The following is a 15,166-nucleotide window of genomic DNA, read 5'->3' as shown; positions in this document are numbered from 1 at the left end:
GTAGTTATATTCTTGTACATAGGGGGCAGTATTATAGTAGTTATATTCTTGTACATAGGAGCAGTATTATAGTAGTTATACTCTTGTCTATAGGGGTCAGTATTATAGTAGTTATATACTTGTACATAGCAGGCAGTATTATAGTAGTTATATTCTTGTACATGAGAGCAGTATTATAGTAGGTTTATTCTTGTACATAGAGGCAGTATTATAGTAGTTATATACTTGTACATAGGGTGCAGTATTACAGTAGATATATTCTTGTACATAGGGGCAGTATCATAGTAGTTATATTCTTGTACATATGAGGCAGTATTATAGTAGTTATATTCTTGTACATAGGAGGCAGTATTATAGTAGTTATATTCTTCTACATACGGGGCAGTATTATAGTAGTTATATTCTTGTACATATGAGGCAGTATTATAGTAGTTATATTGTTGTACATATGGGACAGTATTATAGTAGTTATATTCTTGTACATAGGAGCAGTATTATAGTAGTTATATTCTTGTACATTGGGGGCAGTATTATAGTAGTTATATTCTTGGACATAGGGGGCAGTATTATATTAGTTATATTCTTGTACATAGGGGTCAGTATTATAGTGGTTATATTCTTGTACATAGGAGCAGTATTATCGTAGTTATATTCTTGTACATATGGGTCAGTATTATAGTAGTTATATTCTTGTACATAGGGAGCAGTATTATAGTAGTTATATTCTTGCACATAGGGGGCAGTTTTATAGTAGTTATATTTTTGTACATAGGGGGCAGTATTATAGTAGTTATATTCTTGTACATAGTGGGCAGTATTATAGTAGTTATATTCTTGCACATAGGGGGCAGTTTTATAGTAGTTATAATTTTGTACATAGGGGCAGTATTATAGTAGTTCTACTCTTGTACATAGTGGGCAGTATTATAGTAGTTATATTCTTGCACATAGGGGGCAGTTTTACAGTAGTTATATTTTTGTACATAGGGGGCAGTAATATAGTAGTTATATTCTTGCACATAGGAGGCAGTATTATAGTAGTTATATTCTTGCACATAGGGGGCAGTTTTATAGTAGTTATATTTTTGTACATAGGGGGCAGTTTTATTGCAGTTATCTTCTTTTCCATATAAGGCAGTTCCTACCATTCCTACCATACCATACCTTCTTTTTCCTATCTACACAGCCCCTATTGGACAAACCATCAGGAGTTTTGGCCCCCAATACCACCTCTACGCTGACGACACCCAGCTATACACCTCTTCCCGTGACATCTCTGCACCTTTCCTCCAAAACATCACCGACTGTCTGTCCTCTGTCTCTAACACTATGTCCCTTCTCTACCTAAAACTAAACCTCTCTAAAACGGACCCACTGGTATTTCCACCCTCCACTAACCAACCTCATCCTGACATCTCCATCTCAGTGTGTGGCGCCACCATAACTCCTAGACACATGCCCGCTGCCTTGTGGTCATATTCGATTCTGATCTCTTTTACCCCCTACATCCAATCTCTGGCCCGAACATGTCAGCTGCACCTCAAGAACATCGCAAGAATCCGCTCTTTTCTCACTGTGGACACGCTAAAAACGCTTACTGTTGCCCTCATCCACTCCCGGCTCGATTATTGCAACTCGTTGCTGATCGGCCTCCCCTTCACCAGACTCTATCCCCTCCAATCCATTCTAAATGCAGCAGCCAGGCTCATCTTCCTGTCCAGCCGCTACTCGGACGCCTCTGTCCTGTGCCGGTCACTGCACTGGCTGCCCGTTAAATACAGAATTCAATTTAAACTCGCTACCTTCATCCACAAAGCGCTCCACAGCGCAGCACCACCCTATATTGCCTCCCTCATCGCAATCCATCAACCAGCCCGGGCTCTCCGCTCTGTCAACGAAACCAGACTGAGCGCCCCTTTAATTCGAACTTCTCATTCCCGCCTCCAAGACTTCTCCAGAGCAGCACCGGTCCTCTGGAACGCACTACCAAAGGCTACCTGAGCAATCCAGGACTCGCAGAACTTCAGGCGTGCTCTAAAAGCGCACCTCTTCAGGGAGGCATACCGCATTCCCTAAACCAAACCCCTCTGTACTCCGCCTGATAACATGCTCCCTGACCTACTGACTGTAATCCCTGCTAGCCATCATAAACCGCTCCTGCAGTCACACCGATTCTGCCGTCACACGGCTAAATGTCTGACCATTGTCTATGTGTATAGCATCCCTCACTCTCCACCCCGCCATACTGTGCACATCTCCAGCCCTTTACCTTCTGTATCACCTCACTATTCGTAGTATGTAAGTTAGTTGGAGCAGGACCCTCACCCCTATTGTTTTCATCAACTGATTACTATGTAACCATGGTTCTGTAATGTTTGTACTTTTGTCTTTCTGTATCCCCTGTCTATGTAAGCGCTGCGGAATATGTTGGCGCTATACAAATAAAGATTATTATTATTATTATTATACATTTAACCCATGAATGATTTCTGTACCAGAGCTGTTGATATTACCAGTGAGTGGAGTTGCCCTTTAAATGATAGTGCTGTGTCAAGCATCGGGCCAGGAGACATTGTAACAAATGAGGTGTCTTGAGTTGATTAATAACAAGGACATTGCCTGTAAGGAACGTGTAGCTAAATTTGGAAAGAATAAGGAGATTATGTCAGTTACATTTTAGGGCTATGAATATCTTGTGTTCCATTTTAAGGTGACAGGATATTTATTTTGACAGGAGCACTGCCCAACATGGCAAGGCGCGCTGCCATCCCCTATTATTACTGCAATCTGTCTTGGAGACTATAAGCCTGGTAGACGTGAAGCTGCTTCTCTGGAGGCTCTTAGTAGACAATGAGAGGAGCACGTCAAGAAGAAGATTGATTTAAATAGGTTATGGGACTGTTTCCTGTCACATACCAGCTGCCAACAATGGGCTGTATATGCTGACTGTAGATGCATGGCCTTATAAAATCTAAATAATCTTCAATATGGAAGCAAACCAACCCCTATCTAATCATTCCATCTGAGGGGGCCCTTAGGTGCAGTTCTTTTCTCCGAGGCACCCCCTTTATCAGCCCTATATGCCCAAACAGGGCATATCAAAATAAATGGTGTAAAAAGATCAGAGGAGGGCGCATACTCAAACTAAAAATGGAGCCACCCACTCTTACTAGTTAATGCCATCACGACCCACTACTCTTGTTGCCCTCATTCCCTGCCCTCTCCTATGAGGGCATGACTCCTTAGTCATTTCCCCCTCACTTGTTTGCTTGTGATGATGTGATTGTGGTTACGGGCAGCTGTGACCCACTTATTCATACAAGCATACAATCCACCATAACATTTATTTATAACTTTAATCAACCTTATATACAGTGCCAGTCAAAAGTTTGGACACACCTTTCCATTACGTGTTTTTTCATGTTTTTATTTATTCTCTACATTGTAGATTTATATTGAAGACATGCAAGCTATGAAGGTACACACATGAAATTTAAGTAGTAAACAAAAAAGTGACAAACAAACCAGAATATGTATTATATTTTAGATTCTTCAGAGTAGCCCCCTTTTGCTTTGATGACGGCTTTGCACACTCTTGGCATTCTTTTAATCAGCTTCATTGGGTAGTCACCTGGAATGGTTTTCTAACAGTCTTGAAGGAGTTCCCAGAGGTTCTGAGCACTTGTGGGCTGCTTTCCCTTCACTCTGTGGTCCAACTCATCCTAAATAATCTAATTTGGGTTTAGGTCGGGAAATTGTGGAGGCCATGTCATCTGAGGCAACACTCTATCACTCTACTTGGTCAAATAACCCTAACAGAGCAAGGAGGTCTTTGGTTATTGTCCTGCTGAAAAACAAATGTTGGTCCCACTTAGCACAAACCAAATGGGATGGCATGTCACTGCAGAATGCTTCTGATAGCCATGCTAGTTAAGTGTGCACCCCACACCATCACACCTCCTCTATGCTTCATGGTGGGAATCAAACATGTAGAAGCCATCCGCTTACCTTTTCTATGCCTCACGAGGGCATGGTGGTTGGAACCAAAAATCTCAAGTCTTGACTCATCAGACCGATGAACAAGTTTCCACCAGTCTAAGGTCCATGCCTTGTGTTTCTTGGCCCAAGCAGTTCTCTTCTTCTTGTGGATGTTCCTCAGTAGTGGCTTCTTTGCAGCGATTCAACCTTAAAGACCAGATTCTTGTAGTCTCTTCTGAACTGTTGATGTTGAGATGTGTCTTGTACCTGATCTCTGTGAAGCATTTATGTGGGCTCTAATATGAGGTGCTGTTAATTTGCTGCTTCCAAGGCTGCTAAATCTAATTAGCTTATTGTCTGCAGCAGAGGTAACTCTTGGTCTTTCTTTCCTGGGGCGGTCCTCATCTGAGCCAGTTTCATCATAGCTTTTGATGGTTTTTGAAGGCAGCAGAATGCAGTTAATGCGGTTAATGCAGCTGTCAGGGATTGGAGAGTGGGTTTATGGATAGGATAAGGGGCAGTGACACTTATCAGGAAGAGGTGGAGCAAGATTAGTAAGAGGTGGAGCTCGGGAGAAAGGTAGAGAAGAAGAAAGAGGAGGACTTCAGTTGGAGCTGGTCGAGTGGAAGATAACCCGCCCAACCTTCCATCAGTGGATTTCATGAAGGATATGGTTGGAGTCATGGAGGATAGCACGTGCAGTTCTTGGAAGTCGTCACAGCTGTCGGTGTAGGCGGAAGGTCTTTTCATGCCAGCAGTGGTAATAGGACAAGGGTGGCTAGCAAGCCCTATTTATATCGGGCCTTCTGATGCCTTTCGAATTCAAGAAATAAAATCGGAAACTCTTAAGCATGGAAAGGGTTAAAAGTTTTGTAGAATGTTAAAATTGTTAAAGTTAATAAAGCTGCGGCCTGCCCCACTTTAAAGGCCAAGCTGTGTGGAGTTTTCAGTTTAGAGTAAATAGGGGAACAGGATTGGAAAACAGGGGGAGTACCTCCAGTCTCATGACTGCACTTGAGGATATCTTCAAACTTCTTGAGTTTTTCTGTACTTCTTGAAGTTTTCTGTACTGACTGACCTTCATGACTTAACGTAATGATGGACGGTCGTTTCTCTTGACTTAGTTGCGTGGTTCTTACCATAATGTGGATTAGAACAGTAGTTGAATAGGCCTAAAAGATCCGCATTCTGTGCAGAAATTGACCTGTGGTCAATGAAAGTCACTGGGTGAGAAACAAATCGTAGCATGCTCTATTTCTTTGCATTCGTACGCAGTATTAGCCCTATACATTTGTATAGGCTGCGTATGATACACTGTTCATATGCAATACGTTGGAATGTAAAGGTGTGTCCAAACTTTTGACTGTACTGTGTATACTGCGATACCCCCCATTTCTTGTATATGTCCCCCCATATTCAGTTTGTGACAGAGACTGATACACATAATCGGTGGCCACCGTACTCAGTGGTTTAGTGCCCCTTTCAAGAGTGGGGGTATTCCAGAGAATACCCCCCACTGTCAGTGCTCTAGCCAGTGTCCCTATTAACAGTACCCCTATCAGAGTTCTAGGGAGTCCCTTAGCTGAAGAGTGCCCACATTACCAGTGGCACAATCAGAGTGTTTACCCCAAAAGTAATCGCATAGTAATTGAATTCCTTCATTAAAGGGGTTATCCAGGAGGGGAAATAGTTCATGAGGTATGGCCCTTCTGTTGCCTGTGATGTCATCGCAGAGGGTGGCCTGTTCATTTAAATAACTAAGCCTGCCCCCTTCTCTGTCTTAGCTGATACAGAGATGGAGAACGGGGCTGGCTTAGTTATTGAAATGAACAGGCCACCCTCTGCGATGACGTGATGGGCTATACCATGTGGCCTGGTGTTGAAACTGGGCCAAAAGTAGGGGATCCGAGATTTCTGGAGAGGGTAAGTATTTTCCCTCCCTGGACAAACCCTCTAAGTACCTCAGCCAGGGAGTGCTTTCAATAAATGCCCCAAGTAGATGTCCCCTGAGGATCCAGATGAAGTTGCATTGGCTTCCTTATAAATAGTCCTGACAATGGGCCACACAACATGGCATCATGGGTTCAATGTGGCTTCCAGGCCTGAGCCTTCTCTCCTACTATATCTCTTATTGTTTTGTCACTTTTGATGACACCATACTGATTCTTTTCTTCCAGACCCCATATTTCTGGACCACCAATAAATGGCCTGCCACTGAGCTGGACTATGGTAAGTTAGACCTTTTCACATCATTCTACATGTAACAGAGACATTAGAGGCTTACAATAGGAAGAACTATTTGCCTGTGTCCCCATGACAACTCTTCCTGCTTCTGTATGGCTGGGCCTCAAAACAGATATTCAGATCTCCTTTTCTTTTTTTCTACTTAAGGCCTATCTAACCCGACTTTTTAAAGGGATTCTGTCACCAGGTTCATTAAAATTTGACTCTGAGCTGAGCTCCGAGTCACAGAGTTGGGTCATTCCAGCTTCTCCCCATCTGCAGTATGCACAAAGACAGCTCTCTCCTCTTTTGTCTATAGGAACACCTGTCACTCTGCATACTGCGGGCGGGGAGTTCAGCTCCGAGTCAAACTTCATGACCCTGGTGACAGAATCCTATTAATAGCACCTATCAGTCTTCGCGTCTCCATGATAGCACTGTGCATCCATAGAACATGGCCAGATTATTAAGGGGCAATGGACAAATAGCTCTTCAGGGATGTAACATGGACATCTGGTAACCCAACATGGGAATAAGATATTTTTCACATTTTATAAACTTGTTGAAGAGGTTTTCAAGTAAATTTTCTAGCAGTTTGACTTTAAGGGGATCAAAAAGAACTGATGTGAAGCATTAAGATGAGGACATTTGGAAGATACTTTATAAAAGATGATCTCTTGGGTTCAAATGCACCCATGACACAACCCCATGTAGTTTGCAAAAGAATGTCATAAAGACTCAAGGTCTTTGGGTGGGGAGTGTCATTGCATGCTCCTCATGGGCGGTGCCCTATGTCCTGGCGTTGTTTGCATTGGTTCAGCTGTTATAAGGTGTCCTAATGCAGTGATCGAAGACCTACATAATTCCCAGCACATCCTGACAGCCACAGCGAATATGGTCCTCAATGGGGAGTGGCCAAAGTGATAGTTTCTAGGTGGTTTATGGGTATTCATGGGTGGATCAGGGGCGAAGCTTAATAATGTCCCGAAATGGGCATGCAAGTAGCGTGATTCTTTTTTCTTCTTTGCAGCTATTTATCTTGCAAAGAAGAATATCAGGAAACAAGGAGACCTGGTGGAATACGAGAAGGTCAGTCATTAACATTGTAATCTCCAAATTATTTTGGAATTTGTAGGGAAAGCTGAGCAGCAATCAATATGGCTGCCATTACAGTTCCCACCAAAGTTGTCAGCCTGCTTTCCTGTACCCATTAAAGGTAAGTCAGTCCGTTTATGAAGTGATGGGGAGAAGGGAAATAGGGAGAGCTATCTTTTATGATTCTAAGAAAGATGGCTGGAGACTCCTACTAAGCAGTAATGGTGGACATATTGGCTGTCACCCAGCTTTTTCCAGAAACAGATATGGCTGCATATATTTTTTACAGGGATTTGCTGTATAAACAGCACTGGTCAGCTCTCCGGATGTGTGTTATGCTAAGTACACTCATTGTCAAAAACAATCCCTCCCCTAGAAGTTGTCGGAATCATATGAAACTTTCTCTGTGATTGTAACATTGATATAAGCGATTACAATATCAGAGGAATAGGAGACTTTATTGTGGAAAACCGACCTCTTGTAGGGAGGCTCTAGTACCCTGTTGTACCGCCTCTAGCTTGGATACAAGATGTGATACAGGCAGGCATGGAAGCTCTAGTACCCTGTTGTACCGCCTCTAGCTTGGATACAAGATGTGATACAGACGGCATGGAGGCTCTAGTACCCTGTTGTACCGCCTCTAACTTGGATACAAGATGGGATACAGGCGGACATGGAGGCACTAGTACCCTGTTGTACCGCCTCTAACTTGGATACAAGATGGGATACAGGCGGACATGGAGGCACTAGTACCCTGTTATACCGCCTCTAGCTTGTATACAAGATGTGATACAGGCAGGCATGGAAGCTCTAGTACCCTGTTGTACCGCCTCTAGCTTGGATACAAGATGTGATACAGACGGCATGGAGGCTCTAGTACCCTGTTGTACCGCCTCTAACTTGGATACAAGATGGGATACAGGCGGACATGGAGGCACTAGTACCCTGTTGTACCGCCTCTAGCTTGTATACAAGATGTGATACTGGATACTGAGGGCATGGAGGCTCTAGTACCCTGTTGTACCACGTCTAGCTTGGATACAAGATGTGATATGGGCGGGCATGGAGGCTCTAGTAGCCTGTTGTACCACCTCTAGCTTGGACACAAGATGTGATACTGGGGGCATGGAGGGTCTAGTACCCTGTTGTGCCGCTTCTAGCTTGGATACAAGATGTGATACGGGCGGGCATGGAGGCTCTAATACCCTGTTGTACCGCTTCTAGCTTGGATACAAGATGTGATACGGGGGGGGGGGGGGCATGAAGGCTCTTTTACCCTGTTGTACCGCCTCTAACTTGGATACAAGATGTGATACGGTCAGGCATGAAGGCTCTAGTACTCTATTGTACCCCCTCTAGCTTGGATACAAGATGTGATACGGGCGGGCATGGAGGCTCTAGTACCCAGTTGTGCCACCTTTAGCTTGTATACAAGATGTAATACAGGTGGCATGGAAGCTCTAGTACCCTGTTGTGCCACCTTAAGCTTGTATACAAGATGTGATACGGGGGCATGGAGGCTCTAGTACCCTGTTGTACCACCTCTAGCTTGGATACAAGACTTAATACAGGCAGCCATGGAGGCTCTAATACCCTGTTGTATCACCTCTAGCTTGGATACAAGATGTAATACAGGCGGGCATGGAGGCTCTAGTACCCTGTTGTATTGCCTCTAGCTTGGATACAAGATGTGATACGGACAGGCATGGAGGCTCTAGTACCGTGTTGTACCGCCTCTAGCTTGGATACAAGATGTGATACAGGCAGGCATGGAGGCTCTAGTACCCTGTTGTACTGCCTCTAGCTTGGATACAAAATATGATACGGGTGGGCATGGATGCTCTAGTACCCTGTTGTGCCGCCTCTAGCTTGGATACAAGATGTGATCTGAGTGGGCATGGAGGCTCTAGTAACCTATTATAATGCCTCCATCTTGGATACAAGATGTGATGTGGGGGAAGCATGTAGGTATACGGGTTCTGTATGGTATCCTGCAGCCTATCACTCCATATTTGCTGTAACTGAGCGTCTAGAGTGGGGAAACTCGTAGGCTGGTGAAGTTGGCTTCCCAGATGGTCCCATAATGTTCTACTGGAGATAAATCTGGTGATCGGGCGGTCACGGAATATGTCACAATGTTGTGGGGGCTTCCTGTGACCCCCTTGTGTGTGTGGCCAGGCATTATCTTGCTGCCTCTTGGAAGCCACCATGAGAGGAACACACGTGGCAGCAGGATGACCTGAACATATCGCTAAGCTGTCATCGTCCCTCGTACCACTACTAGTGGTGACCGACTGTCGTATGCGATGGCCCCCCAGACCTTCACACCAGCAGGGGGCAGTGTGCTGCTCCACAGCAAAGGCAGGATTGAGGTGCTGACCCCGAGGTCTCCAGACATGAGCACAGCCGTCATCAGCGCCCAAACTAAACCTAGATTCATCACTGAGGACAACCCGGTTCCTCTTCGTAGCGTCCAGTATCGTCTTTCACAACAACAGTGCAAACAAGGGCGACGGTGGCTGTCAGAGGCTGTACATGTAATGGGGGCTGCGAGATCAAATGTCCTTCAGCCAAGTGCCTGGAAATGGTTCCGACAGACACCGGGGTGTAATGATGGCACCCCCTGTCTCTGGATGGCGGACAATGAAACAGTTGGAGAGATTCATGCTTGTCAGACGATCAGATGCTTCTCTCTACTGGTGGTCTGTAGGGGGCATCCTGAGCCCGTTTGCCATGGGTGCCCCCACACATCCACTGGTCCCAACATCTCCTAACAGTCTGGTGAGACGCTCCTCTCTACTGGTGGTCTGTCAGGGGTCCTGAGCCCGGTCACCTTGTGTCCCCTCACACATCCACTGGTCCCAAACCCCCTAACTGTCTGGTCAGATGCTCCTCTCTACTGGTGGTCTGTAGGGGGCGTCCTGAGCCCGGTCACCTTGTGTGCCCTCACACATCCACTGCTCCCAACACCTCCTAACAGTCTGGTCAGACACTCCTCTCTACTGGTGGTCTGTCGGGGGTCCTGAGCCTGGTCACCTTGTGTGCCCTCACACACCCACTGGCCCCAACACCTCCTAACAGTCTGGTCAGACACTCCTCTCTATTGATAGTCTGTTGGGGGTCCTGAGCCCGGTCACCTTGTGTGCCCTCACACATGCACTGATCCCAACACCCCCTAACAGTCTGGTCAGACACTCCTCTTTACTGGTGGTCTGTCGGGGGTCCTGAGCCTGGTCACCTTGTGTGCCCTCACACATCCACTGGTCCCAACACCTGCTAACAGTCTGGTCAGAACGGCCCAGTAGGGCACAATTCATCGATACGACCATCCAGCTCCTCACATCCCAATAATGCGCCCCTCTCAGACTCTGGTAACGGGGTGAAATATCTTCTCTGTGTCATAGAGGCGTCTAGTGGTCAACAAGCTCTACACAAGCAGAAGAAGAGGTCACTACACACAAGGAGCCTCTGACAGCCAGTTATAGGCCAAGGGGGGAACCACTTTTAGGGTGTCAGGTGACAAGACCATCCATCTAATCACCACAACTCTCATCATTTACATATCTGTCTGAGATGGAACACCAGGATGGGTTTTGCTGCAAAATGACAACTTTTTCTAGGGGCCGGATTGTTTTTGACAAAGAGTGAACTTCTACTCCAGATAAAATAACAATGCCAGGGCATCTTCTTTTACCACTTTGTGTTGTACTGTTCCTCTGTTATTCTTCCTGGAAATGTCTGAATAAATTAATAACTGCTCATTACCATTCTCATCTCTAGGATTTGTCCTTACACAGTGTTATATAATCAGCAGTAGTTTAACAGTGTCAGGCTATGTAGGGACACATCCTATTGCCAAGGGGAATGGTAACACATGATTGTCAACATATTCATACACTTCTTGGAGGGATGCCACAGTGCAGAAGTAGAAGAAAAGATGTTAAGAGAACTGTCTGGTTGCCTTTCATTGTTCTCGTTCATAGGTTAGTCATCATGTGTTTTCTGGTCATAGTTCACTTCCAGGACATGGATAAGACTTGTTGAATTTTGTCTTCTGTCATTCATTAATTTTTCTTCTGATCTCGCAGGATAATTATAATCAGCTGCACAAGCGAATTAATCACACATGGGACTTTGTGGTCATGCAAGCAAGAGAACAGATCAGGTTTGTAGATGCAGGATCTCTTTAACGGAACCAGTGCAGGCACATGACATGTGAGCCTTGTCAGCCAATCGCATTACAGCTTTCACAATCTCAAAAGGAGGTACCCACTTTTGACACTTTTTTTTTTAGAAGGGTTCCATCCCCTACAATAAGCTGATCACATGTCCTATAACTGGAACTTTCATTTATCAACCATAATCTGTTCCGGAAACAAGTGTTCAATTTCCCTGCAGTGCCTCCTCAGGGAAAATTAAGTATTACATATCACACACATAAATGAATAGGCTGACTGTGTAATGCATGGACATGTTGGGTCCTCCAAAGTAGGAAATGCTCTTTTGTAGCTGCTTTCTACTCTGCTTAACCCCTTAACGACCAGCCCCTAGTGTTTTTACGTCCTCCCGAAATGGGCTTTATTCTCTGAGGACGTAAAAACATGTGTCCTGTAGAGAATAAAGCCCCTCGGGCTCTGGATGTGACAGCTCCATGCTGTCGGTGTCCGCAGGTAGCCGAAAGCATGGAGCTGTCATCCCGGGCTGCACTAACCCCCCCCCCCCCCGGCAATGCGATCAGCGCTATCCAATCCATAGCGCTGATCGCATAAAAGTTACAAAAAGTTCAAAAAAAGTAAAAGATTCAGCTGCCCTGATCCATCAGGGCAGCTGAAATTACTCACCCGGGTCCGCCGCACTGCTCCCCGCTCTCCCGATGCTCCGGGCCCCAAAGCCGGTCTTCTGCGCATGCGCGCCAGGCGGCATTACGTCAGCCGCATGCGCAGAAGGCCTGGCGGCCCGGGAAATTTCAAATCTCCTGGCTCCCAGCTCCTGTAGGTAGCCAAGAGGCAGGAGATGTCAGCGGGGACCGCGATCGCTGTTATCCAATGGATAACGGCGATCGCGGAAAAGTGAAGAAAAAAGTAAAAAAAAGAAAAGCTTCACCTCCCCTCATGGATCGGATCCATGAGGGAAGGTGAAAATACTCACCCCCCTTCCTCCATGTCCTCCAGCTGGTGTCAGGACCCTCCGCTGGCTTCTGCGCATGCGCCGATGTGGTGCGCATGCGCAGAAGGCCGGCGAGCCCGGCAAATTCAAAATCTCCCTGCACCCAGCTGTCACAGATAGCCGAGTGCAGGGAGATATGACTGGGGACCGCTGTATGCGGTTTCCAGTCATATGATCACTGTTATCCATCAGATAACGGTGATCATATAAAGTTAAAAAGTAAAAAAAAAAAAGTTAAAAGTTAAAAAAAAAAAAAGTTTAAGTTTCATATTCCCTTACGGATCGTATCCATGAGGGGGGATGAAATTACGTACCCAAGGTCCCGGATTTGTTCCCTGGTGGGATGTTGATCCGCGGACCTTACCCCACCTTCTGCGCATGCGCCCGTCAGCATGATGGCGGACGCATGCGCAAAAGTGAAAGATTGCCCAAGAAATTTAAAATCTCCCTGCTGCTGGCTACCAAAGGTAGCCTGGAGATGTCACGGGGAGCCGCGGTATGCGGTTATTGGTCACGTGATCGCCGTTATCCAATGCATAATGGCGATCACGTAAAAGTTCTTAAAAAAGTGGAAGTTTCATCTCCCCTCACTGCTGCGATCGGTGGGGGGAGATGAAACATCTTCTCGGAGGCTTCCGCATTTGAATCCAGATGCGATTATCCTCCATGGACCCTTCCGGCTGCTGTGCATGCGCCCGCCGGCAAAATGCCGGATACATTCGCAGGAGACGGGGAGCCCAGGAAATTTTAAATCTCCTTGCTCCCAGCGACCAACGGTCGATGAGTGCTTGGAGCAGTTACCGGTGGCCTCGCTGAGCGGTCCCCGGTCACGTGATAAGGTAGCGATATAGCATTAGGCTGGTCACACATGACCGGAGAGGAATTACGGGTTCTGCATGCGCTTGATCAGCGGTAATCCACGGATCAATCACATGCATTGGATTACACAATTCCCCCCAATTAGCGGGTCGGAATTACGTAATCCACTCGCAGAAAACAGAACACAGCATGTTATATTTTACCGCGGATATCCGCGACCAAGAGCCCATTGTGCTCTATGACCGCGAATATACTCGCAGCCCATAGGCAAATACATTGTGTACGGGCTGCGGGTACCCGGGTCATCGCTAAGCGACGGCGCGGGAAATGCAAACAAAAAAAAAGTACTGAGAATGACCGCCCGTGTGAGTAGGCAGTTATGTGCAGTACATTACGCGTACGTTCCGTGAATTAGCCCTGCCCCCGCCCCGCCTCTCCCCATTGCAAATAGTGCAGAGGGGCGGAGAGGAGGCAGAGAGGGGGCGGGAGCTCAGTTCCTGCTCCTGGCTCTTCCATCTTCCCCCCCTCCCCCTGCACACGAGAAACTTCCACTTTTTAAAGAACTTTTACGTGATCGCCATTATGCATTGGATAACGGCGATCACGTGACCAGTAACCGCATACCGCGGCTCCCCGTGACATCTCCAGGCTCTTGGCTACCTTTGGTAGCCAGCAGCAGGGAGATTTTAAATTTCTTGGGCAATCTTTCACTTTTGCGCATGCGTCCGCCATCATGCTGACGGGCGCATGCGCAGAAGCTGGGGTAAGGTCCGCGGATCAACATCCCACCAGGGAACAAATCCGGGACCTTGGGTTCGTAATTTCAGATGTCACCGCGGTCCCCGCTGACATCTCCTGCCTCTTGGCTACCTACAGGAGCCGGGAGCCAGGAGATGTCAAATTTCCCAGGCCGCCAGGCCTTCTGCGCATGCGGCTGACGTAATGCCGCCTGGCGCGCATGCGCAGAAGACCGGCTTCGGGGCCCGGAGCATCAGGACAGCGGGGAGCAGTGCGGCGCACCCGGGTGAGTAATTTCAGCTTTCCTGATGGATCCGATCCATCAGGGCAGCTAAATATGTAACTTTTTTGGCACTTTTATTTACTTTTTTGCGATCGGCGCTGATCGCATTGCCAGGGGGGGGTGTCCCCGGGGGGGGGGGGGGGTGTCCCCGCAGCCCGGGATGACAGCTCCATGCTGTCGGCTACGTGCAGACACCGACAGCATAGAGCTGTCATGTCCACAGCCCGAGGGGCTTTATTCTCTGCAGGACACATGTTTTTACGTCCTCAGAGAATAAAGCCCACTTCTGGAGGACGTAAAAACACTATGGGCTTGTCGTTAAGGGGTTAACTTCTTAGGGCCCTTGTACACTGGATGGTCATCCCAGCAATAATTGTTCCTGTGCTTCTACACATGAACACCATGATTGGGGGGGATAGTTCCAGCCGCCTGCCTCTATTTATAGTAAACAGGCAGTCATTCATAAGTGAACCACTGCCTGTTTAGACAGCTCGATCTGTCATTCAGTTTTCTGTATGCAGAAATGGAACGACAAGCAAGAAGCGAACAAATTCTTGCCGCCATTCAGTCGTTCACATTCCCGCATTGCAGGGTTGAGTTATCGGCCCGTGTAGAAGGGCTCTTAGATGGAAAAATGTCACTTCTAGCTCAGCCTTGATGGGGCATCTTACAGATCGTCCTCTCTTTCCTACTGACGCATTCCCTTAAGGGTGTATAACTGTGCAGAACATTTCATTTACGGAACTCTGCCAATTGTCATCTCCAAGTCATTTTCCCAAAAACCTTGTCCCAAAAGTATGAAACAGACCGTCCGTCTTTGTACGTGTCTGCGTCAATGTTGCACAATTTGTCCTTTAGTGGGAG

At 46.7% G+C, this 15,166-nt stretch overlaps 1 protein-coding gene across 1 annotated transcript in view; it reads left to right on the top strand.

The window, feature by feature from the left end:
- Nucleotides 1-15,166, top strand: part of RGS11 (regulator of G protein signaling 11) — a 124,013-nt gene that overhangs the window by 57,946 nt on the left and 50,901 nt on the right. The window contains exons 5-7 of the mRNA XM_066576694.1: nt 6,156-6,207; nt 7,232-7,290; nt 11,385-11,461. Of these exons, the coding sequence (XP_066432791.1) occupies nt 6,156-6,207; nt 7,232-7,290; nt 11,385-11,461 (188 nt within the window). The remainder of the gene's footprint in view (nt 1-6,155; nt 6,208-7,231; nt 7,291-11,384; nt 11,462-15,166) is intronic.

The sequence above is a fragment of the Eleutherodactylus coqui genome, chromosome 8 (genome assembly GCF_035609145.1).
Source record: "Eleutherodactylus coqui strain aEleCoq1 chromosome 8, aEleCoq1.hap1, whole genome shotgun sequence".
NCBI classification, from domain to species: Eukaryota; Metazoa; Chordata; class Amphibia; order Anura; family Eleutherodactylidae; genus Eleutherodactylus; species Eleutherodactylus coqui.
Note: the sequence above shows the minus strand (reverse complement) of the source record. Positions and strands in the feature narration are given on the sequence as shown.